Here is a 26,843-nt window from a genome sequence, read left to right as displayed (position 1 = left end):
TGCTGCTGATTTTGCACACACAAATAAATCAAAAGGGATTTCCCCAATGAAATCAATAATTAATTAATCAACCAACACGCCCTCAAATTTGTTCATATCCCAGATGCAGGCCCCAATTTTGTTGTGAACAAATATTTAGAAACTAAAGCTTTAGAAATTAAACAGCAGCAATAGACTACTCCTGGAGTCTAGTTTTGATGTTAAAACCACTATCTTTATTAGTATCTACTTATAATAAAGTAAATTAAGCAAGATAAACAAAAGATAACAGTGTTATGTGTATATATATGTGTGTAAATTGTTACGTACCCCATAACTGGGTCACTTACCAGCAAAGATAGAGAGGTCCGTTGAAGTCTGATGGTACTATTTTTAACAGTATTTATTGATAAAAATACACAAAAATAATATCAATGCAAGCATACAGATAATATACGTCATCAATACCAAATCTAAAAGCGCGGGTATAATAATAATCAATAAGAAATAACTCTATCGTTGTGTAGGGGATAATGTATTGTCCGATGGAAATATAAAAGTCACTCAAGTTCATGCAGGCTGCAGCCTTTTGTTGGAGTCAAGAGAGACAGATGTTTTAAACTTGCCTGATTTCCTTTTTATGATGTCGATCCTTCGAGAGTTCCGTTTTTGTAGTCGGTCCTTTAGCTAAGCCGATCCGTGGAAAACTTGTCATCCGGGCAAGGATGGACACACACACGAGTCACCACCGGCAGTCGCTATTAAACGCTGTCACGGGATTTCTATCGTTTCTCCTGGTGCGTCTAAAGGGGTTGTTCCCCAGACCCTCTTTTATCCTTACTCACGGGGTCTCAGATGTCAACCAGGTTGGGATGATGCAATCCCTCAGCCAGCCCCCTTGGCTCATTCCCTGAGGGCTTCAAATAAATAGTACAGTACTCAATACACAATTCCGTCTCCAAGAGACAATGGCCGTTTCCCGTGGCTTTGTATCGCTGAAGGGCCAGGACATTCCAAACCCCATGTGGATTTTGCGTGTCTTTCTCTCATTTCCTGCGTCTCCTGACCTGAATTAATAGCGATCTTGCAATTCTCAAAAAGGTGGGGGCTACTTTGTACCCTTCAGCCCCTCAGAGTTGGGGCACAGGCGTAACAAAATATAACTCCCAAACTATTGAGCTCGGTGGAAACAAGGCTTAGAGTCTTGAGATGGTAAAGTATGGAAGTTCAGTTCATCCACGGAATAGGTGATGAGAGAGAGATATTTGTAATCCAGGGTAAATGTCGAGAGAAGGCAATTACGTCAAATTCCAAAGGTTCCATTGTGGTGAAACGAGAGAACAGTTGCTGTAGATTTTATGCTTCATCGTTTCAAATCCACATACGAATTATCACCAAAAGTGACTTGTCACAAGGGGTATCGCCTTCAAGTGAATTATCACACCACATCCAGCCAAGCGTTAACACATAAGTAGTCTTCACAGGATACCCCAAATCCGATCCACACCTATGGATCAAATGAGGTGATAACCACACATTCGATGTATGGTGAATCAACACTTAACCCACCCTTGTGGGCATAGGAAAGCTCTAAACAGTGACCCTTGGCCACTAGTTCCCTGGTTTCGATCCTTCCATTTTTTCTCCTTCATCTCCGCCTGACTCTGAGTGTCTGAGTCCTCGGTTAAAACTAAACAAGCTGTGAGCGATGTAAACAAGCTGCAAGCCCGACTGATTTGCCTTCTTAATCACTCTCTCTCTTAAAATGAATGTCCTCAGCAAGCAAAAGCAAGGAATTAATAAGAATGTGAACTGACTGGTGTGCCAGTAGTTGGGATGACTGAATGAATCCTTTCCAACATTCTGAGCAGGTGAATAGTTCAAAATGTGTGAACTGACTGGTGTTTCTGTAGGGTGGAGGACTGAGTGAATCCCTTCCCACAGACTGAGCAGGTGAATGGTTTCTCCCCAGTGTGAACTCGCTGATGTACCTTCAGTTTAGATGACCGAATGAATCCCTTTCCACAGACTGAGCAGGTGAACGGTTTCTCCCCAGTGTGAACTGACTGATGACTCAGCAGGTTGGATGATGAAGTGAATTCCTTCCCACAGACTGCGCAGGTGAATGGTTTCTCCCCGGTGTGAACTGACTGATGTCTCTGCAGGTTGGATGAATCAGTGAATCTCTTCCCACAGACTGAGCAGGTGAATGGCTTCTCCCCAGAGTGAACTCGCTGGTGTGTCAGCAGGTGAAATGACCGAGTGAATCCCTTCCCACAGACTGAGCAGGTGAACGGTTTCTCCCCAGTGTGAACTCGCTGATGTACCTTCAGTTTAGATGATTGAGTGAATCCCTTCCCACAGACTGAGCAGGTGAACGGTTTCTCCCCGGTGTGAACTGACTGATGTCTCTGCAGGTTGGATGACGAAGTGAATTTCTTCCCACAGACTGAGCAGGTGAATGGCTTCTCCCCAGTGTGAACTCGCTGGTGTGTCAGTAGGTGAGATGACCGAGTGAATCCCTTCCCACAGACTGAGCAGGTGAATGGCTTCTCCCAAGTGTGAACTTTCTGGTGACTCTGTAGGGTGGATGAATCAGTGAATCTCTTCCCACATTCTGAGCAGGTGAATGGCTTCTCCCCAGTGTGAACTTTCTGGTGACTCTGTAGGTGGGATGACTGAGTAAATCCCTTCCCGCAGACTGAGCAGGTGAATGGCTTCTCCCCAGTGTGAACTCGCTGGTGTGTCAGTAGGCTGGAAGAGTTGATGAATCTCTTCTCACAGACTGAGCAGTTGAACGGCTTCTCCCCAGTGTGAAGTCGCTGGTGTCTCACTAGTATTGATGCCAAAGTGAATCCCTTCCCACAGTCTGAGCAGGTAAACGGCCGCTCCCCGGTGTGAACTCGCTGGTGAGCCATTAGGTCAAATGACCGAGTGAATCCCTTCCCACAGTCTGAGCAGATGAACGGCTTCTCCCCAGTGTGAACATGCTGATGACTCTGCAGGCTGGATAACCGAGTGAATCCCTTCCCACATTCTGAGCAGGTGAATGGCTTCTCCCCAGTGTGAACTCGCTGGTGTGTCAGTAGGCTGGAAGAGTTGATGAATCCCTTCCCACAGACTGAGCAGGTGAACGGCCTCTCCCCAGTGTGAACTCGCTGGTGTCTCTGTAGGGTGGATGAATCAGTGAATCTCTTCCCACAGACTGAGCAGGTGAAAGGCTTCTCCCCAGTGTGAACTCGCTGATGTATCTGTAGGTGGGATGACTGAGTGAATCTCTTCCCACAGACTGAGCAGGTGAACGGCTTCTCCCCAGTGTGAACTCGCTGGTGTGTCAGTAGGTGAGATGACAAAGTGAATCCCTTCCCACAGTCTGAGCAGGTGAATGGCTTCTCCCCAGTGTGAACTCGCTGGTGACTCTGTAGGGTGGATGACCGAGTGAATCTCATCCCACAGTCCGAGCAAGTGAATGGCCGCACCCCAGTCTGAACTCGCTGGTGTGCCATCAGGTCAGATGACCGAGTGAATCCTTTCCCAGAAATTCAGCAGATGACCAGCTTCTGACTGGTGTGTCCACAGGTGGGATGACAGACTAAGTGCTTTCTTACACACAGAACAGGTGAATGACCTTGCCCAGTGTGAACTTGCTGATGTACCTTCAGTTGAGATGACTGACTGAATCCATTCCCAATGTCTGAGCAGAAGAATGGGCTCTCCCCTGTGTAAAATGACGGGCGTGCCAGTTGGTCAAATGACTGAGTGAATCCTGCCCCGTAGTCTGATCAGGTAGGATGGTCGATTGAATCCCTTGCTTCACTTCTTAAATATCTAGACAGAGACAGCAAAACTGGTGTGCCATGTCTGAGCTTCCGGGAGACAAATTCCTTCTCGTTTTTAACCTGTAAAAAGATTTACAAAATCCATCACTGGGTGTAGGACAACACTTCGGATGAGATTACTTGAGTTGCCAAGGTCTGATCCAGCATCACACTGTTACAGTGAGGTTCCACCCAAGTTGGACAGAGAAATCATCTTCTAACTGGGCACAGTGCTGGTATCTGGAATGACCATCAATTCTCTGATGCTCTTCTTGTTTCTATAGGAATGGGACATTTCTGCGGTCTCCAATTTGTGCCTTGGCTCAGTTTGGCTCCCTCCATTTGTATTATTCCCTTTTCCTGCTGAGCTGCATGGGTGCCTGGCCCCACAGTAACTGAAAATTTCTCACACAAATAGTCTTTCTTGACATGCCGCTGGGATTTTCTTATATGTATTATTAACTTAAAGTGCCAGTTGCCTTATAAAAATTTCTTGCTGAGATGAATGGTTGGTCCGCACAGCTGTTAAAGGCTCTTGCAGAAAAGTACCAACAAAGAAACAGGCCCTTTGGGCTATCTAGCTTGTGCTAAACTATTTAAACTTCCCATTCTCACACCCCTACCATTCAGGTCCCTACACAAAACTCCTTAAATGTTGAAATCCAGCTCGCATTTACCATTTGTGTTGGCTGCTCGTTTCGCACCCAGATGACCATCTGTGTGAAGAAGTTTCCCCTCATGTTCCCCTTAACATTTCACCTTTCACCCTTAACCCATGGCCTCTGGTTGTAGTTCCACACCATCTCCGTGGTTAAAGCCAGCTTGCATTTTATCTATGCCCCTCTATCACAATTAAATCTCCCCTCAATCTTCTACATTCCAAGGAATAAAGTCCTAACCTGTTCAATTTTTCCTCGTAACCCAAGTCCTCCAGACCTGGCAAAATCCTTGTGAATTTTCTCTGAACTCTCGGAACCTCTTTTACAACTTTCATCTATCTACTGTTGTCAGTGCTTTGGTTCATGAAGGCCAATGGGATGAAATCTTTCTTTCCGTCTCTATCTAACTGTGATACCACTTTCAGTGAATTACAGACTTGTATTCCCAGGTCCCTTTCCTCTAAAACACTCCTCAGTGCCCAACCAGTCACTGTGTAAGACCTACACTGGTAGGTCCTACCAAAGTGCAACACCTCACACTTGTCTGCATTAAATTCCATTTTCCATTTCTGAAACCATTTTTCCAGCTGGTCCAGGTCGCACTGTAAGCCATGATAGTCTCCCTCGCTGTCCACTACACCCCAATCTTGGTGTCATCCACAAATTTACTGATCCAGTTAACCACACTATCATCCAGATTACTGATATAGATGACAAACAACAACAGATCAAGCACTGATCCCTATGACACACAACTAGTCACAGGCCTCCAGTCAGAGAGGCAACCATCTGCTTCCACACTCTGGCTTCTCCCAAAGACAGTGTCTCGTCCAATTTACTATCTCAACTTGAATGCTGAGTGACTGAACCTTCTTGACCAGCCTCCCATATGAGACTTTGTCAAGTGCATTGCCGAAGTCCATGTAGACAACATCCACTGCCTTGCCTTCATCCACTTTCCTGATAACTTCCTCGAGAAACTCTATAAGATTGGTGAGCCATGAACTACCAAGCACAAAGTCATGTTGTCTATCCTTAATCAATTCACATCTATCCAAATACTTATATATCCGGTTCCTGCACATAAGTTCCAATAACTTTCCCCCTACTGATGTCAAGCACACCAATGTACAATTTCTTAGTTTATTTTTAGAGCCTTTCTTGAACAGCGGAACAACATTGGTTGTCCTCCAATCCTCCACTACCTCACCTGTCACTAAGGATGATTTAAATATCTGTGCTTGGGCCCCGACAACTTCTGCACTTGTCTTCCAAAGGGTCCCAGGGAACAATTTGTCAGGCCCTGGGGATTTATCCATGGCAATTTGCCTTCAGACGGCAAACACCTCCACCTCTGTAATCTGTACAGTGTCCATGAACTTGATGCTGCTTTGCCTCACTTCTATAGACTCTGTATCCACCTCCTGAGTAAATACGAATGCAGAAAAAAATCTCCCCCATCTATTTTGTCTCCTCATATGGATTACCATTCTGATTTTGTAAAGGATTATTTTTTTCCCTTGCAATCTTTTTGCACTTAACATATCTGCAGAATCCATGAGGATTCTCCTTCACCTTGTCTGCTGGGGCAACCTCATGCCTTCTTTCATCAGTGTTCACTTGAATTTCCTGTATCTCATAAGTAGCCCATTTGTTCCTATCTGCCTGTATGCACCTCCTTTTTATTGATCTGGGAGATGAAAACCAAAGGGGTGATAGAGCTGCATGGTGGGGGGTGGGGGTAAGGGGGGTTAAACTAACGTCTCAAGGGGAATGGATGCCTGAATAACAGAACAGATAGTGGAGGTGTTGTGGAGACAGGTGTTGTTCAGACCTCAGACAAGGTCAGGAATGAAAAATGTTGAGCATGGTGCAGTGAATATGCTGAACCCTGTATATCTCAATGCAAGGAGCATGATAGGAAAGGTGGATGTGTTCAGGGAATGGATCAACACCTGGAATTAAGATACCAGGATCTGGCAACTGTGGACTGGGACAGGCTGCTTTATGGCAAAGGTGTGTTTGGTAAATGGGAGGCCTTCAAAGTGAAATTTTGAAAGTACAAAGCGGGTATGTACTTGTCAGAATAAAAGGTAAAGATAGAAACTGCAGGGAACCTTGGATTTCAAGAGATATTGAGACCCTGGTGAAGCACAAAATGGAGTTTCATAACAGGGATAGGCAGGCAGGTTCTTATGAAGTATAAAATATACAAGAGAACACATAAGAGATAAATCAGGATGGCTAAAAGCAGGCATGAGGTTGCCATTGCAGAAAAGATTAATCATCAGGGATTCCAGAGATAGATTAAGAGCAAAAGGATTTTAAGGCACAAAGTTGGTTCTCTGGAAGACCAGAATGGCAATCCACGTATGGAACCAAAGCAGATGGGGAGATCTTAAATATGTTTTCATCTCTATTTACTCAGGAGATGGACAAAGGTTCTATTGGAGTGTGAAAAGGCCACATTAAAATTGTGGACCCTGTACAGATTAAAGAAGAGATGTTATTTCACTGTTCAATATAGATCATTGAGCATAGAAATCTACATCATATTCCAGGCCATTCAGCCTATAATGTTGTGCCAACCACGTAACTTACTCTAGAAACTGCCTAGAATTTCCCTAGCACAGAGCCCTCTATTTCTCTAAGCTCCATGTGCCTATGTAAGAGGCTGTTAAAAAACCCTATTGTATCTGCCTCAACCACCACTGCTGGCAGTGGTTTGCACACACACACTATTTTCTAAGTAAAAAACTTACCCTTGCCATCCCCTCGGTAACTATTTCCAAGCACCTTAAAACTATGCCCCCTCGTGTTAGCCATTTCAACCCTGGGGGTAATACCTCTGGCTATCCACACGATCAATGCCCCTCATCACTTTATAGCCCTAAAAAAGGGTCTAAACATCAGAAAGTAAATTATACATTGCTTTGAGGATCTGTTAGAATTATGAGGGTATAGATAGGGTAAATGCAAACAGCTTTTTCCACTGAGGTTGGGTAGGATGACAACCAGAGGTCATGGGTAAGTGGGGAAGGTGAAAATTTAATGGGAACATTTGGGAAAGCTCTTTAATGAAATGGTCGTGAGAGTGTGGAATGAGATGCCAGCAAAAGTGGTGAATATAAGCCCAGTTTCAACAATAAGAGAAGTTTGATAGGTATTTGGATGGCAGGGGCATGAAGGGTGATTGTCCCTGTGCAAGTAGTTGCATTAGACAGCTTAAATGTGTTCTCAGCATTGACTAGGTGGGCTAAACAGCCTGTTTCTGTACTGAACTTCTCCATGTTTCTATGACAGAGAAGCTGGCCAAACTTGTAAGGGGAAAGGTAGGAGTGACAACGGAGCAGCAATGGCTGGAGTTTCTGGGAGCAATTCGGGAGCTGAGTGATCAATACATCCCAAAGAAGTGGAAGCATTGGAAAGGCAGAATGACACAACCATGGCTGAAATGAGAAGCCAAAACCAACATAAAGACCAAAGATAGAGCAAACAAAAGAGCAAAAACTATTGGGAAGCTTTTAGAAACCAACAGAAGATGACAAAAAAAAGTCAGATGAGCTCGCATGGATTTATGATTTGTGGTCATTAATGAGTCTTGGTAGCACCCAACTGTCTGAGGCATTCAGAAGAATAAAATATCCGGGGCCTCAATATCTCTTGAAAACCAAGGTTCCCTGCACCATTTACCTTTCAACTTTTATTTTGACAGGCACATACAAACTAAACACCCTCAAAATTTCACTTCTGAAGGCCTCACACTTACCAAGTACTCCTTGGCCAGAAAACAGCCTGTCGCAAACCATACTTATCAGATCCTTTCTGATACCATCAAAATTGACCTTTCTCCAATTTAGAATATCAATCCATGGTCCAGACCTCTCTTTTTCCATATTTACTTTTGAATCTCATGGCATTATGATCACTAATTTCTGTCATCAGCCCTGGATCATTTCCTAACAGCTTATTGCACACTTCTACGTCGGGATTCCTACGCACTGATTAAGGTCACATTTGACAAACTTTACCCCATTTAGTCCTTTTACATTCTGGGAGTCCTAGTCAATATATGGAAAGTTAAAATCACTTACTGCATCAAGCTTTGTTTCTTGGCATGGTCTGTGATCTCTCTAAAAATTTGTTCCTCTAAATCCCTCAGACTATTGGGTGCAACAATGTCCCAATCATGGCTACAATATTGTAATTCCCTGCCCTGAGCTCATCTGGCTTTCCTACGATGCTTCTTGCATTGTGATATACACAGCTCAGCACATTCATCGCACCATGCTCAACCATTTGATTGCTGACTCCATCTGAGGACTGAACTACTTCAGACCAAGCCTGTAAAGATGGGAATCTGTCCCCCCAGTTTAACTCCCTACTGCTCCAATACTTACCAACTAAATTAGCCAACATGATTAAAACAAATAATATGGATTGGCCTAACAATGACCAAAATCAAATGTGACAAGCTTTGACATATTGTTGGGACCTGACTTTCAAATCCCAATCAACCCTGAAGGGAACTAATATTAAAGGTGAAGATGTTCAGTGGGAAGAAGGATGTGAGAGGGCGATATCTGGGGATCAGAGATGGGAACAAAAACCTACCAAGGGACAGGTGGGGACAACAACCCGTTTTCAAATTAACAAGCAAGGATGCTTCCTGCTGTGAGTACCACCCCTGAGGAAGAGCCCGACGGAACATTGCAAGTTGCTGGAATTCCAATTCCGTTTGTGATTGATATGGCGGCAACCACAACCACTCTCAATCAGGAAATAATATCGGAAAATGGATTCCAGCTATCAAACACTGCAATCACTCTGTCTGGGTTCGAAGGCACGGAACGCACGCATTCACATACACAGCCACTACAGGTGCAATTCCAGGGGGATTGAGAAAAGCCAGTATTATGCACCCCTCTAGGGACAAAGTTCCCAGTCACATTAGAGAGGTTAAAGGAAGAGAGAACAGCGCATTACTGGCCGAAGTTCCGGATTTCCTCTGGCGACAGACAGGACAGGTGGTTCCCCATACCACCGTGAGGGCTTGCCTTGGGTTCAAGCCAAAGAGCCTGGGTTCCTTGCCTACACCCTGATGAAACAAGCCTCCAGCACCGAGGGAGGCTGGCAAGACTTGGCCACATGCCAACTCTGATACTGGAAGGACTCAGGTGAAGACAGGACATCTGGTAAGACACTCTTTTAATATTGACCGAACCCAAGAGGCTGTACCCCATCTCTGGGCAATCTCAGGCCATGAAATTGGCCTTGCTTGTTAATTTCTAAAACTGCCCCCCGTCCGGATCACCATGAAAGAAGGACAGACTCTCCCATCCACTCTGCAATATCCCCTCAAGCCCGAGGCAATGTTTTATGAGAATGGAAGCCCTTTTGTGGATCCAGCAGGGAAACAATATTCTGGCGATGCGATAGTGACGGACAGTGAAGTAATTGAGCAGGCCTCTTTTGAAGCAGCTGTCTCGTCCAGAAGGCTAAGCCGTTTGCTCTGAACTTGTGCCTGTATCCTAGCAACAGATAAAAGTGCGAACAATTACACGGACTCCCGTTATGCATCTGGAGTTGTACATGACTACGGGGCTCTCTGGGAACATGGGGATTCCTGACTTGCTCTAGCCACCCCATTAGTAATGCCTCCTTTGTAAACAACTTACTCACCGCTCAACAGCTACCTCGAGTTTTGGCTATTATTAAATGTGCGGCCCACACCCGCATGGCCAACCAGGTCACTAAACTCAATGCTTCAGCAGATTAGACAGCAAAAAGTGCTGCACAATCCTTGATAGTTGTAGTCTCCTCGGGTTCCCATCAATCAATCCTCCATGACTCAAGCAGAACGAGTTTGCCAGACATGTGGGAGGTACGTACTTTTCAGGGGGACGCCTCTGAGGAGGAGTGCAAGCTGTAGTTCCAGGTGGGGTGCCAAAAAGACCCCGACCGAGGTTTCTGCATCACCCCAGCGGGACAGGTTTGTGTTCCTACACAGTTTTTACCTATATTGGTCAATTATGTACATACCTGGAAAAGGAGGGAATGGTTGTTAACCTGCACCCTGCACACCGGGTACGACTCCCTTGACCATTTTCGTGTCTACAAGTTGATGTTACTGAATTGTCTAGAGTACATTGCTATAGATACTGCTTAGTTATTATAGATGCATTTAATAGATGGATTGAAGCTATTCCAACTACCAATAATACTGTTATGACTGTTGCGAAGGTATTATTACGGGATATAATTCCCAGGTACGGCCTGCCAGAGATGCTGAGCTCTGACAATGGCCCACATTTTGTGGCTAAAGCAAGCGAAGGGGTGTGTAACAAACTAGCTATCAAGCAACAATTCCACTGTGTACACCACCCACGGGCCGCTGGCTTAGTGGAAAGAGTCAATGGCACTCTGAAGAGTAAATTGGCTAAACTAACAGTGGAGACTGGACTCACTTGGTTGAAGGTCCCACTGTTAGACCTATTCTTCATGAGGGTCACCCCACAGGGGAAAACAGTGTTGTCACCAGCTGAAATCATTTATGGACGGCCCATGAGGACACCCTGTGGACCAAGACCTTGTGTACCATTGTTCCCAGAAAGTCTACCAGGTAAATTGGATATGCATACCCTCGGGGAAGAGATGTGGAAATACATATGCCAACTAAACAAAATTTTCCAAGCATTACATTCACAGGTACAACAGGCTTACAAGGAAGAGAACCACCCCGCAGAGAGGAGTGACTATCCCACCCTAGAACCTGGGAATTTTGTCCTGACCAAGAACTGGGATTGAGGGAAGCTCAGACCTCGGTGGAGAGGACCATATTAGGTGTTACTGACCACTCCACGGCTCTGAGACTGAAGGGGCAATCTCGGTGGATACATCGAACAGACTACAATCGTGTTACTGAAGGAACTGAGTAGAAGGACTCTCTCGGACTAAAGGAAAAGGTATTGGTTGATCGTGGTGTGACGAACCTCTAGGTTTCTTGTCATTTTAAGAGAGAGTGCCTGAGTGACGTCAGCCGCCGGCTTTCTCAGCTCCTGTTTGATTCTTACTGAGAGAGAGGCAGGGGTGGAACTATTTGACTCTGCAGCGTGCTTACACTTGCTCACAGCTTGTGTTTACATAGCTCGCAGTTTGCTTTATTTAAGCAAGGACAGTCAGAGACAGACAGTCAGATGGAGAGAAAGAAAGAAGATGGAAGGTTCGAAACAAAGGACCTAGTGGCCGAAGTTCGCTGTTTGAACTCTCCTGTGCCCACAAGGGTGGGTTGATTATTGATCCAGCAAATACCTGGAAAATACCTGAGGAGGAAGGTAAAGCTGCGTGAGCGCGGGTGACGTCAGTGGTGAGCGCGGGCTTTAAAAAGCGACCCACTTTCAGGAGCGGGCAGCGGAGTGCGCAGGAGCAGAGTGCTGGGCTTTGGCTCAGCGGGCTTCGGCGCAAGAGGACTTCGGCAAGAAGCCTGCTTTTCATTTATTCTGACTAATCTGGGATCAGGTAATGGGGGAGACGGTTAGAGCAGTGGTGTGCTCCGTATGCAGTATGTGGGAGGTCAGGGTCAACACAGTTGTACCTGATGACCACACCTGCAATAGGTACATCCAGCTGCAGCTCCTATCAGACCGAGTTAGGGAATTGGAGCAGGAGCTGGATGAACTACGGATCATTCAGGAGGCAGAGGCAGAGATAGATAAGAGTTATCCGGAGGCAGTCACACCGAAAAGACAGGAGGTAGGCAAATGGGTGACAGTCAAGAGAGGCAGGGGGAGCAGACAGAGAGAGAAGAGCACCCCTGTGGCCATTCCCATCAAAAATAAGTATACCGTTTTGGATACTGTTGGTGGGGATGACCTACCAGGAACAAGCTGCAGTGGTCCTGTCTCTGGCACTGTGGTTGGACCCACGACTAGGAAGGGGAGGAGGGAAGAGAAGAGAGCAGTAGTGATAGGGGATTCTATAGTCAGGGGGGCGGATAGGAGATTTTGTGGGGAAGATTGGGAGTCTCGGATGGTATGTTGCTTCCCTGGTGCCGGGGTCCGAGACATCTCAGATCGGGTACAGGTTATTCTCGAGAGGGAGGGCAAGGATCCAGATGTTGTGGTCCATGTAGGGACCAATGACGTGGGTAGGATGAGTGAGGGGGTCCTGCGTAGGGAGTTCAGGGAGTTAGGTGCGAAGCTGAAGAGCAGGACCTCCAGGGTAACAATCTCAGGATTGCTACCTGTGCCACGTGCGAGTGAGGCAAGGAACAGGAGGATTATAAAGATTAATAAGTGGCTGAGAGGATGGTGCAGGAGGGAGGGCTTCAGGTTTGTGGATAATTGGGCCTTGTTCCAGGGAAGGTGGGATCTGTTCCGAAGGGACGGTTTACACCTGAACTGGAGCGGTACTAACATTCTTGCAGGGAAGTTTGCTACAGCTTCTTGGGGGGGTTTAAACTAAATTTGCAGGGGGCGGGGATCCAGACTGTGAGAGATGATAGCGAGAGGATGAATAAAGGACAGGTGGGGACTACACGGTTCCGGAATATTAAGTGTGTAGTAGAGGGAGGTGGGGCTGATCAAGTGATAAGGAGGACTCGTGTACAGAGGGATGGTCTGATGGAACATGGAGTTAAATGTGTTGCAAGAATAAGTAAATGTAGGAAGGACAACAAAATTCTAGGGGCGTATAGACCGATGGGAGTTCGGGGAACTGGGATAAGCACAATAGGCAGTGATTCAAACAGAGAGAGGAGAAATGGGTTAAAAATTCTATATCTGAATGCACGAAGTGTCAGGAATAAGGCGGATGAGCTTGAAGCCCAGGTGCGAATGGGTAACTATGATGTTGTTGGGATAACGGAGACATGGCTGCAGGGAGATCAGACCTGGGAAATGAATGTACAAGGGTATACGTGCATGTGGTAAAGGTAATGTCGCAGTAGTTATGGGGGATTTCAACTGGGAGAATCAGGTTGGTGCTGGACCACAGGATAGGGAGTTTGTAGAGTGCCTACGGGATGCATTCTTGGAACAGCTTGTACGAGAGCCGACCAGGGACAAGACTATTCTGGATTTAGTGTTATGTAATGAACAGGATTTGATAAGCGATCTCACAGTAAAGGAGCCATTAGGAGGTAGTGATCACAATATGATAAGCTTTTATCTGCAATTTGAGAAAGATAAGGGCAGCTCGGAGGTGTCAGTGTTGCAGATGAACAGGGGAAACTATGGAGCCATGAGGGAGGAGCTGGCCAAAGTTGACTGGACGGATAGACTAGCAGAAAAGACAGTGGAATAGCAATGGCAGGTATTCTTGGGAATAATGCACAAGGTGCAAAATCAGTTCATCCCCCAGAGAAGGAAGGATTCAAAGGGGGGAAAGGGGCCTCAGTGGTTGACAAAGGAAGTCAGAGACTGCATAGCATTAAAAAAAAGGAAATATGACAGAGCTAAGGTGAGTGGGAGGACAGATGATTGGGAAGTTTTTAAGAAACAACAGAACTTAACTAAAAAGACAATACGGGGAGAACAAAATGAGGTACGAATGCAAGCTAGCCAGGAATACAAAGGAAGATAGCAAAAGCTTTTTTAGGTATGTGAAGAGAAAGAAGATAGTTAAGAACAACATTGGGCCCTTGAAGAATGAATTGGGTGAAATTGTTATGGGAAACAGAGAAATGGCAGAAGAATTTAATGAGTACTTCAGATCTGTTTTCACTAAGGAAGACACAAGCAATCTCCCAGATGTATGGATGGGCCAAGGACATAGGGTAACAGAGGAAATGAAACAGATTGACATTCGGAAGGAAACGGTGATGAGAAGACTGATGGGACTGAAGGCTGACAAATCCCCAGGTCCAGATGGTCTGCACCCTAGGGTACTAAAGGAGGTGGCTCTGGAAATTGCGGATGCATTGGTAATCATTTTCCAATGTTCCTTAGATTCAGGATCAGTTCCTGAGGATTGGAGAATGGCTAATGTTATCCCACTTTTTAAGAAAGGAGGGAGGGAGAAAACAGAACTATCGACCTGTCAGCCTGACATCGGTGACGGGAGAGATGCTGGAATCCATTATTAAGGATGAAATAGTGGCATATCTAGATAGCAGTGATAGGATTGGGCCAAGACAGCATGGATTTACCAAGCATAAATCATGCTTGACTAATCTGTTGGAGTTTTTTGAGGATGTAACCAGGAAGTTAGATGGGGGAGATCCAGTGGATGTAGTGTACCTCGATTTTCAGAAGGCATTTGATAAGGTCCCACATAGAAGATTAGTGGGTAAAATCAAAGCTCAGGGCATCGGGGGGAAGGCATTGACATGGATAGAAAACTGGTTGGCAGATAGAAAGCAAAGGGTAGCGGTGAATGGGTGTTTCTCGGAATGGCAGGTGGTGACTAGTGGGGTGCCGCAGGGCTTGGTATTGGGACCACAGCTGTTTACCATTTACGTTAACGATTTGGATGAAGGCATAGAGAATAGCATCAACAAATTTGCTGATAATACTAAGCTGGGTGGCAGTGTGACGTGATGAGGATGTTAGAATTCAGGGTGACTTGGATAGGCTGGGTGAGTGGGCAGATACTTGGCAGATGGAGTTTAATGTGAATAAGTGTGAGGTTATCCACTTTGGGAGTAAGAACAGGAAGGCAGATTATTATCTGAACGGTATAGTTGGGTAAGGGAGTAATACAAAGAGATCTCAGAGTCCTTGTTCATCAGTCACTGAAGGTGAATGAGCAAGTGCAGCAGGCAGTGAAGTAGGCTAATGGAATGTTGGCCTTTATTACAAAGGGAATTGAGTACAAGAGCAAGGAAATCCTCTTGCATTTGTACAGAGCCCTGGTGAGACCACACCTGGAGTATTGTGTACAGTTTTGGTCTCCAGGGTTAAGGAAGGACATCCTGGCTGTAGAGGAAGTGCAGCGTAGATTCATGAGGTTAATTCCTGGGATGTCTGGACTGTCTTACACAGAGATGTTAGAGAGACTGGGCTTGTACACGCTGGAATTCAGGAGATTGAGAGGGGATCTGATTGAAACATATAAGATTATTAAGGGATTGGACAAGATTGAGGCAGGAAATATGTTCCAGATGCTGGGGGAGTCCAGTACCAGAGGGCATGGTTTGAGAATAAGGGGTAGGTCATTTAGGACAGAGTTAAGGAAAAACTTCTTAGTGGAGGCCAATTCTCCGGATGCTTTCAAGAAGGAGCTAGATAGGTATCTTATGGATAGGGGAATCAAGGGATATGGGGAAAAGGCAGGAACCGGGTATTGATAAGGAATTGATCATCCATGATCTCAAAACGGCGGTGCAGGCTCGAAGGGCTGAATGGTCTACTTCTGCACCTATTGTCTATTGCATGTGTGATTGTCACTTTGTTTGATCCACTGGAGTGGATCTTTACATTTGGCAGTATCCTGTGAAGACCACTTGTGCTAACCCTTGCCTGGGGGTGGTAATTCACTTGTACAGGGTACCCCGTGACAAATCACTGTTGGTGATAATTCCTATAATCCATATGGGGATTTTGATGGAGTATCCCGTGGCTACCACTTTTGTTAACTCTTAGCTGGATTCGGGTGTGTTATGTGGTAACCACTTGTGAGAAAGAGATTCTGTGGAAATCACTGTCAGTTATACTTTGCGTGTTGGATCTGGATTGGGAGTACCTTGTGGAATCTACCTGTGTGTTAACCTTTGCCTGGGTGGTAGTTCCCTTTGAAGACGGTACCCCTGTTATCAGCTAGTTTTGGTGATATTTCATATGTGGATTTGGAACGAAGACGGATAAGATCTTCGGCGACTGTTATCCTGTTTTACCACCGTAAAACTTGTGGAATTGGTAGCAATTGCCTACTCTCGACATTCACCTTCGATTACAAATATCTCGCTCTCATCATTTATTCCGTGGATGAGCTGAACTTTCATACTTTACCATCTTAAGACTCTAAGCTTGGTATTCCCTGAGCTCAATGGTTTGGGAGTTATATTTACACATATGTATACATATAACACTGTTAACCATAGAACACTGCAGCACAGTACAGGCTTCTATGTTGTGCCGACCCATATAACCCTTAAAAAAATGTACTAAATCCACACTACCACATATCCCTCTATTTTTCTTTCATCCATGTGCCTGTCCAAGAGGCTCTTAAATAGCCCTAATGTTATAGCCTCCACCACCATCCCTGGCAAGTCATTCCAGGCACCCACAACACTCTGTGCAAAAAATAACTTACCACTGATGTCTCCCCTAGACTTCCCTCCCTTAATTTTGTACATATGCCCTCTGGTATTTGCTATTGCTGCCCTGGGAAACAGATACTGACTATCCACCCTGTCTATGCTTCTCATAATCTTGTAGACCTCTATCGTCCCCACTCATTCTTCTACTCTCCAAAGAGAAAAGTCCCAGCTCTGCTAACCTTGATTCATGACTTGTTCGCCAAACCAGGCAACATCCTGGTAAATCTCCTCTGCACCCTCTCCATAGTGACCACATCCTTCCTATAATGAGGTGACCAGAATTGAACATAACACTCTAAGTGCAGTCTCACCAGAGATTTGTAGAGTTGCAACATGACCTCTCTACTCTTGAACTCAATCCCCCGTTAATGAAGCCTAGCATACCATAGGCCTTCTTAACCACCCTATCAACCTGTGCAGCAACCTTGAGAGATGTATGGATTTGAACCCCAAGGTCCCTTTTGAGTGTTTTGCTTAAGTTGTTATATTATAAGTAGATACAAATAAAGATAGTGGTGTTAACATCAAAACCAGACTCCATGTGTGGTCTATTGCTGCTGGTTCATTTAAATTGTTACAGGTATGTAACAGTGGTGTTTGTGTTTATGTCTTTGAGAGGGATCACCCCAGCATCCGGGGTCCCCATGTTAACACATTTCTGTGTCTCTGTCACACCGATGCCAAACAGGTAGAACTAGAGGCCTGCTGGGTTTGTGCCGAAATTTCACGGCATAGTAAAACTATGATTCCAATGTCAGTAATCCCGCTCAACCAGAGTAAGGAACTCTCAGCCTGGGCTTTCACAAATAACACCCGGGGAAGAGAGATGCGGAACTGGGGTCCAGTCAGAGATGACTGTGGCTGTCAGTGTTTTGAGAGATGGTATCTCAGGTTCCCACCAAACACAACTTCCTAGACTGGGAAACATGCATCCTGGCCATACTTGCAGGTGCCCAGCAGCAGAGAGGAACAACTGAGACTGAGCGATTTTGGATGATCACTTTTCTCTCCTATGGAGTAGCCAGGAATCCACGAAAGATAATCAATTTGGCTACAGCACTTGAGCTGGCCACAATACTGCAGGGGCCCTGACAGAAACGCAGGCCCAAGTAACAGAAATATCCACTGAAATGAATGCAATCCGACAAACAGTCGTACAGAATCGTATGGCTTTAGATTTTATCCTAGCTGAGAAAGGGGGAACCTGTGTTATTATTGACACAGAATGCTGCACCTATATCCCTGATGAGTCTACTAACATGACATCCCTCTCCGAGCACACTGCCAGGGAGATTGACAGCATCAAGAAAGTAGGGCAGGATTTACACAGGTTCACCGAAGGGTCGAAATGGTAGTATTTGAATTCCTGTTTGGTAAAATGTGAGGCATGATATTGCATTATGGCTTAATAGTTGTGCATATCATTGTTATAATTACTGTTGTGTACTGTTTTTATCAATTGTAAGTCAATGCTGTACACGGTTGCTTTCTCTGTGAAAAAATTACTGCTTTGTTGATCATGTAATGATCAAAAGGAGGGAGTGGTAAAGTATGTAAAAGGGTTAACACTTCCTTAAACAATAGCCGCCTGTTCTTCTGAAAGAAATTGCTGATGATCAGCCAATGTACTAAGCCATGCTGAGCCATATTTCTTCTTGAGGGTAGCTAGCTAGGGTTTCTGGATGTTTATCTGAATTGTGCACTCACGTTTAGAGATAGGACAGCTTCAGTCTGTTCTGTGTGTGTAAGCCATTATGACTATTTTGTAATTTATCTTAAGGGGCTGTAATATAGTAAATAACTTTGGCTCCAGCCTGCCTTGTGTGGGGGGTTATCTGGACAGATATTTCTGTGATGTAAGGGGAATTGTTAGTCAGTTAGTGGATTGGGTGGGAACAGTCATAGACTGTTCCTGTTTGAGCGACTAACTGAGTAAGCCCCAGGTGCTTGGAGTAAAGTGTTTGTATTTATACGGTCTCTGAGTGACTTTTTCCAGATTCGACTTCCACAGAATGGGAGTGGTTTTAAAGGGCTGGGCTGCTGGAAGCACATTACCAGATCTGGAGTGATTGCAACTGGATCTGACAGAGGCATAACTGGTTCTTCTGGGCACATTCAGTCTCACACCAACTATTTCCTACCTTCCTTTTACAGGTATGTAATGTCTAAAGGACCAGTGTTTGAGTAAATGAGACTCACCAAACTTTTTCCTGACTGAATCACTGGATTATCTGAGTCAGATGGGTTCTCTCCACTTGATGCTCTCAATCCTCAGGCAGGTTCACTTGTTGATGTTCCACTGTCTTCAGTTGTGGTTTGCTTCCAGTTGGGGTTTTTCTTCCAATAAATCTCTCACCGCAGGTCTAACTTTAACATGAAAGATAATGAAGCACTTTAACAATAGAAAAGAGAACCAAACATTTCTGCTTAATGTTACTAAGAACAAAACTCGCTGAAATTTAAACGTTGAAGGCAGATATAATGATCTCAGTGAACAATCTTTCATTGTCCCTCACTCGTCACAAAACGTTATGGGATAAGAAGGAGCCATCATTCAGTCATGGTAAGACATAAGACACAGGAACAGAATTAGGTGATTCGATCCATCTGGTCTGCCCCACCACTGGGCAGATGAAAACATGGCTGATTTTCATTCCAACACCATATTCCTGCCTTCCTCCTGTAACCCTGAAACTACTTAGCAATCATCAATATATTAATCTCTGTCATAAATATACCCAAATGGCAGTCTCAACCAACCTCTGCGGCAACAAATTCCATAGATCAGACATCTTTTCAACAAAACAATAATTCTCAGTTTTAAAGGGAACAACTTTATTCTGAGACTGTGCTGTCAGATCACAGGCTCTCCATCTAATGGAAACATTCTCTCTGTGTCCACTGTATCCAGACTTTACAGCATTCAGTAGGTTTACTTAACCATACACCCCACTGTCCCTCTGAACTCCACTGAGCACAGGTCCAGAACCATCAAATACTCCTCATACATAAAGCCAGTCATTCCTGAGATTACTCTTCTAAACCTCATTAGCAACAACTGTACTGAACACATTTCCAGGAAGAACAGACGGATTGGTACCAGGATTATGTTACAGGTAAAAGCTGTGTTTTCTTTACTGTTCTACTACCACAGAATGATCCATTTCCATTTCCAGGTTAAAACTGGTCCATTTCAGGAAATATAAACCATTCCAGGGTGAGTGTAATAAAAAGAAACTGGAATTACCAGAAATGCTCAGCAGGTAGGGAACAGCTGTGGGGAGAGGAACAGTCTTTACAAGTCAGGTTAATAACATTTTGTCAGAATGACTTCAAAACATTTTCAGTTTTTAGTGCAGATATCCAGCAACTTGACTTCCACCGAGTGACAGACTTGTGACAGTGGGGGGGGGGGGGGGCAGATTTCCAAACATAGATTGAACACAATACTCATGGTCTCTTTCTACTGTTGTAAACATGAAACAGCCCATTTACTCACAGCCTGTCCCTGTGAGAATGGAATGGGAACTAATCCTCTCCTCAGATTAGCAGTCATTGCTTCCAAAGGAACTCCAGTAACAAACGCTTGATCCCAACAAGAAATACTCATTCAAAACCTCATAAGCCCAAGTAGCACGATCCCCAGGTCCATTCTACCTGGATCAAAAACTGTGATATCCCAGGACCCATCCTCACAGAGTCACACAACTGAATCTGCCACTCACTGACCCTGAGATTCTCACACAATGTCCCTGCATCTCACACTGGGTAGTGCAATCAGGGATTTCCCTACAACCAATATCCAGCTGCTCAAAATTTCTGCTTCATTTCAGAAGGATGACCATCCAGCGCCATCTATGGAAGCACTAACCAATCTCAAAGCCAAAACACCGACAGTTCCATATGCTGGGAATGCCGATCACGGGATTATAGCCCAAGTACCAACTCTTCTAGTACTCTTTGCTGACAGTCACAGTTTGAAAACAATGCACAACAGAACTGGTACCTGATGACCCTCTGGCATTCCAGCTAACAAAAACCAATTCTGGAAATAACTTAGCAAGACCAAAGGTGCAAAAGAACATTTCACAATGAAGACAAGGGTTAGAAGAAAGATTGCTGATATTTAACATTGAGATAGTGGGATATAGGGTGGACCAAGTTTGCCCCAGATGCTTGATACACATCACTGAAGCTGAGGGAGAGAGAGACTGGACAGAGGTTGAACAAGATGGGCTGGGAATGAGCAGATGGAACCAGGTGGGAGAAGGGTTCAAGGACAATCACTGATGATCCTCCAGCAATACAAAGATACTGAATGAATAGTACATACTACTGTATAAAATATTCTAAAATGACAAAGTTTAAACAAACAGCAAGAACTTTGCCATATATACTTTGACCCTCATCAAATTTTTATCAACACACCATAGAAAGTTTCCCATCCGGACACTTCATGCTCTGCATGGTAACAGCTCTGCCCATGACTGTGAGGAACAGCAGAGACCTTTGGATACTAAACAACATATTACAGAAACCATTCTCCCCTCAAAGAACTCTTTCTAGACTCCCTAGTCCCTTGGTAAAGCAGGCATTGAAATCAAAAATAGAAACATAGTATCACAGAAATTTTACAGCACAATACAGGCACTTCGGACCTCAAAGTTGTGCCAAACATGTCCCTACATTAATTGCTAGGCTTACCCATAGCCCTCCATTTTTCAAAGCTCCATGTACCTATCCAAAAGTCTCTTAAAAGACCCTATCGTATCCACCTCCACCACCGTTGCTGGCAGCCCATTCCAAGCACTCACCACTCGCTGAGCAAAAAACTTACCCCTGACATCTCCTCTATACCTACTCCCCAGCACCTTAAACCTGTGTCTTCTTGTGGCAACCATTTCAGCCCTGGGAAAATGCTTCTGACTATTCACACGATCCCCACAATCTGGGATGTTCTCCTTTTTCACCCACCCCAATCAGGGAGAAGACACAACAGCCATAAAGCTCAGGACAAATGCAAGGAGCCTCAGGAAGCGAGGCGAGTTGGGGGAAGTTAACAGGACTCAGTGGCCAACATCAGATCTCCCCAACACAACATGGAGGAAGCATCACCACCCACCTGGGAACTGTGTGCACACACCACGTGATCTTACGTCACAAAGCAGAGGGTGGGGCAGATCTGAGGTAAACAGCCTCACGTGACCTGTCGGCAGGACTTCCATTTCAATTCTGCAGAAAAAGACAGCCTGAGATCCTGGTTTGGAATGTTCAATGCAGATTCAGTGAAGCCGACATATTTTTGATGAGCCCAGATAACTGGAAAATAAACAAGTAACTCGCCCTCAGTTCGGGGCTCATGCCCAACATCGGATCTCCCCGCTCGGGATCGGTCTCAATACTCACCGATGGGAAAGTGATATCTTCGGCCCGCAGACCGCGATCCAGGAAGTGAGGATCCCTCCCGATCCCGCAGACGATCCACTTCAGCACTGAACGGAAAGGAAATCACCATCCATCCAAAGACTGTGAGCATGTGCGCAATGATTGTTACATCATCCAGAGGGAGGGGCCTCAGAAACCGACACGCAGATGCTGCCCATCTGCAGTTAAATGGGAGGGGCAAATGTGAACACATAACCGGTGGAGACTCCTAACCCAAGCAGAGCACCCCAACTAACCTCCCACTCTAGACATCTCACCTATCCCAGAAGTTCTGGGAGTCTCCCACATATTGACAGCGGCTCCCTGATGCCCAGAAATTATATATAATATCCTGGAAACGATCTTTTTGAGAGTGAGCAAGCAAGAGGGAGAGAGACATCCTGATTGGTCTCTCTTTGTGCTAAGTAGACCTATCAGTTTTCTCTGTGGGTGGGCTTTACAGTCGACCTCTCTCTCTCTTTTATTGTCCATCGGTTCTGTTCAGTGTCTCAACCTTGAAGGACTGGTGCCAAACTACAAAAGTTTGCCAGTTGATGAGTTCTAGGGGAAGCTGTCCAAAGCAAAATCAGTGAGCACAGGACAGTTGAGATTCAAAGAGCTCTGCCAGATGATGAAGCAGCTTTTGGTGCTGACAAATTCTGATTGTGAAGTAGAAATTGCACTCAGAATGGCGTGTCACATTAAGACAGAATTCAGAAGTCAGCTGTGTCACAAAACACTTGTGAATCTGATGTCTTGCAAAATTAATAATTTCATTAACACAGAATGCTGTGAGGTTAAAACTTCTGGCAAAATGCTCTAATTTGCCAAGCAAGCCACATCACAGTGTAAGGAAAGTTTGCAAAATAGAAAAGCTCTTTGCATTAGTATTTAGTTATTAGCATTGAGACTGCCTACAAAATACTCTACAAGGAACATATACATATATATATATATATATACACACACACACATATATGTATATATACACACATATATATACACACATATATACATATGTGTAAATAGATTCAATATGTGATCTAATAAATTGTTGTGCTCTTTCATAATCAAATCTCCTGTATGCATACACACTTGGAGGTCGATGGGGGGAGGTGAGGACTTATGGGGTTGTGAGGGGTGGGGGTGGTGGTGCTACCTCCCTGAAATTAGTCTTTGCAGGGTAGGATGTCTGCCACAAACTTGCCCCTCACATCTCCTCTCACCTTAAATGTATTGGACATTTCAACCCCTAGGTAAAGATTTCGTATTTCACTCTATCTATTCCTCTGGCAATCTTATAAACGCCCATCCAGTCTCACCCCAGCCAGCGCCGCTCTGGGGAAAACAAAACAAATTTGTCCAAACTCTCGTTATAGCTCATGCCCTCTAATCCAGGCAGTATCCTGGTAAACCTCTTCCACACCCTCTCCAAAGCCCCGACATCCTTCCGAGAATGGGGGCGACCAGAACTGTATGAAACACTCCAGATGTGGTCTAACTAGTTTTATAAAGCTGCAACGCAAATTCCCGACTTTTGAACTCAATGCTTCAACTAATAAAGACAACCATGCCATTTGCCTTCTTAACCACCCGATCAATCTGTGCAGATCTTTCAGGCAGCGATGAGTCTGAAGATCCCTCTGATCATCGACACTGCTCAGGGTTTTGCATTTAACAGAGTCCTGTCTCCCGACATTCCACTCACCGAGCTGCCAAGGTGATCATCACTAATCAAATCTCACTGCGCTTTCTCAAGTCCAGTAGAATTTGTTGCCAAGTGAGAAAGTACGGGTAGGTACAGGCACAGAGAAACACTGACGTGTAGCAGCATCACAGGCAAGTACATTCAGATAACACACGGAACATAAATATGCAATTCTCTGTCAGTAACAATATAGAAACATGTTTAACGTCATCCTGCTAACAGGACCGGAACAACAGGGGCTGAGCGGCGACTCATCTCAGACGGTTCGGTGTGAAGGTCTCACAACCCGGACCGACCCCGGCAGATTCTGTGAAGGAAGCGAGGCGAGGCCGCCAGTTCGGGAAAGTTCATCCCCTCCCCCTTCAGGTTTCACTGATCACCTTGTGTTTCCTTCTCCCTTCCCCACCCCCACCTTTTATTCTCCAGTCCCGCCGAAGGGTTTCGGCCGGTAACGTCAACTGTACTCTTTTCCTAGCTGCTACCCGGCCTGCTGAGTTCCCCCAGCATTTTGTACGTGTTGCTCGGATTTCCAGCATCTGCAGATTTTCTCTTGTTTGAGTTGGGGAAAGTTTACGGGACATCAGAACTCCGCTCTCGAGACCGGCTCCAGTACTCACCGAAGGGAAATTGTTGGTGTCGCCCGGCAGAGAATAATCCGTCCCCGGCTCCACGCCCCGAAGAGCAAAGACCCTCTTCCGATTCCGATCCCTCCACCGACCCGCTTCCACAAAGAACGAGAGAAACACCGACCATCAAGGACTGAGCTTGCGCGATGTCGTCAGCGCGTCAAACGGGCGGAGCCTCGGAAACAAACCCGCAGATACTGCGGATACGCGGTAAAACGGGTTCAGGTGACGGTGGAGGGTTGCCCATGTGACCCAGTGACTCTGCTCCTCGTCCCTCACACTCTGCCCGACCCATGCTGCATTTCCCCACGTTAATTCATTATTTCCCACATTATTTCATGTTTACGTCAGATACATTTTTAATTTTCCCTCTATATCTTCCCCGTCCCCACCCCTCCACCCTACTGGTTACAGAGTTAGGCATTCCATTCCCACCCCAGACACAAAATTCAGACCCAAACCGGAAATATGCAGGTTTCATTTAAATCAGTTTTGTTTATAAATACTCATTTCTATTCACATTTCTCTGGAGTCTCACTGGACAGGAACTGAAACATCAAGTGAGAAACAGCACGAGGAGACAATTCAGCCCCACTAACTAGCAACAAGATGGCGACTGATCTCCCATCTCAGCCATATCTTTCGGCCCGATCCTCGTTTCCTTGATTCCTTCAGTCCCCACACATCTGCCGGCCTCTGTTTTATGCGAGGAAGGTCACCGAGTCTTCACCGCCCTCTGTAGTGGGGATTTACAGACATTCATCACCCTCGGTGTAGAGACATTTCCCCTCATCTTAATCCCAGACAGTCCACCCCCGTTGTCAGAGACTGGGATTCCTGGTTCAACCGGTAATGATGTTGTGCATTTCATTGTGTTCACCTCTCAGTTCTCGATTCTCTAAATGAAAGATTTTTCTTCATATGATGACACACCACTCCAGGGATCAGTCTGGTGAATCTTCATTGCACTCTCTATAACAAATACGCTCTAACCTCTTTGTTAATCCTCTATGGAATTAATTTACATCTTCTGCAGCCCCGTGTTGCCCCAAACACACACCTCCCCCCCCCCGTCACTATTTCCACCTTCCCACCTCCCCCCTCACCTGGATCCACCTCTCACTCCCCAGCTCTTGCCTCATCTCCACCCCTCACCTCTTTTCTCCGACTATTTCCCGTCCACTCTCAGTCCAGAGGGAGGGTCTCGGCCCGAAATGTTGACGGTCCATTTCCCTCCGCAGATGCTGCCCGACCCACTGAGTTCCTCCGGCAGTTTGTTCTTTGGTCTGTATAACCCGTGTTAGTATGGGGAGCCGGATTTTACACCATATTCCAGGTACAGTCTCAACAAAGCACTATGTACTGATTGCAAAGCTATGAACTTGCATGTGAATAGCCTCCCCTCCCCCAACTCCCACTCTTTCTGCGTCACCAGCAGACTGGGACATTTCACATCTCGCTGCCTCTGCCAGGACATTAAACTGTGAACAACTGTGGTCAGGGACTAATCTCTGGGGTACTCTAAACGCTACCTCCTTCCAGTCTGAGAACGACCACACACACACTACCGGCAGTCTATCGATCTCCAACGAAAAATCCTAATCACCTACTCCTGAGGTTCAGTAGCATTGCTGACTCTGAGTTTACCACCGTCAAATGCCAGGAGGGACACAATAATCAGAAAGTCTCTAGTCGCAGCCGTGTAAATAAAATGTGATCTCAGTGAGTGTGTGGCGCATGCTCAGAATGGGAAGGAGATAGACAAACTGAGCCAGGCCACAGACTGATGAAGGGGAGGAATGATAATTTTGATTCAGAGGGAAGCAGAGAGTTTGATATTGTGCCTGATGCCGGAACTGTGGCCAGTTAGAAGGTGAAGTCTTGTTCCTCCAAATTGTTTTGAACTGTGACTGTTTTCTTTCTGAAGGCACCATGGAGACTAAAATTATCTGAGTTGAAATGTTGTCCTTCACCCACTGACGTGCGTTGTAAACTTTTAAAAGTGCAGAAACTTCTGTACACTTTTTGTGTATGGGAATCTCAAACACAACAGCACGTTGGTTCCACTGTATCTGCCAGTTTACCAGCGCTTGAATACCACCGATCCTTCATTGTGGAGGCGGAGATGCTGGAGAAGACAGCGCCCCACTCGCTACAAGGAGAAACCGAACACGTGTCCATGTCCGTGATCTGATTGGATACATTTCCATGACGTTGCAGCATTGTGACATCATTCACTGGGTCTCATTTTGGAAGGGATTCAGTCGGCCGTTCACTTGCTCCGTGTGGGTGAAGAGAGTCAGTCAGTTAACCCACCTTGTGATGCTCCAGTGATTTGACAATAAATAGAGGCCACATTTCTGTCCG

At 45.4% G+C, this 26,843-nt stretch overlaps 1 protein-coding gene across 3 annotated transcripts; it reads right to left on the bottom strand.

The window, feature by feature from the left end:
- Positions 1–1,433: 1,433 nt before the first annotated feature.
- On the bottom strand, positions 1,434–24,607 carry LOC140722254 (uncharacterized). 3 transcript variants are annotated; one of them, XM_073037045.1, is made up of 4 exons: positions 24,468–24,607; positions 22,125–22,321; positions 18,918–19,085; positions 1,434–3,878 (listed from the first exon to the last, which is right to left on the bottom strand). In XM_073037045.1, exon 4 carries the CDS (start codon positions 3,483–3,485, stop codon positions 1,860–1,862), a length of 1,626 nt encoding a protein of 541 aa, XP_072893146.1. In that variant the 5' UTR covers positions 3,486–3,878; positions 18,918–19,085; positions 22,125–22,321; positions 24,468–24,607; the 3' UTR covers positions 1,434–1,859. The 3 variants fall into 3 exon arrangements, with proteins under 3 accessions (XP_072893146.1, XP_072893145.1, XP_072893147.1); XM_073037044.1 differs by lacking the exon at positions 22,125–22,321; XM_073037046.1 differs by lacking the exon at positions 22,125–22,321 and having other exon boundaries at positions 18,918–19,081.
- Between the last annotated feature and the right edge of the window lie 2,236 nt (positions 24,608–26,843).

This window comes from Hemitrygon akajei, unplaced genomic scaffold (assembly GCF_048418815.1).
Source record: "Hemitrygon akajei unplaced genomic scaffold, sHemAka1.3 Scf000073, whole genome shotgun sequence".
Classification (NCBI taxonomy): Eukaryota; Metazoa; Chordata; class Chondrichthyes; order Myliobatiformes; family Dasyatidae; genus Hemitrygon; species Hemitrygon akajei.
The sequence above is the reverse complement of the archived record's forward strand: the minus strand, read 5'-3'. Positions and strand labels throughout refer to the sequence as shown.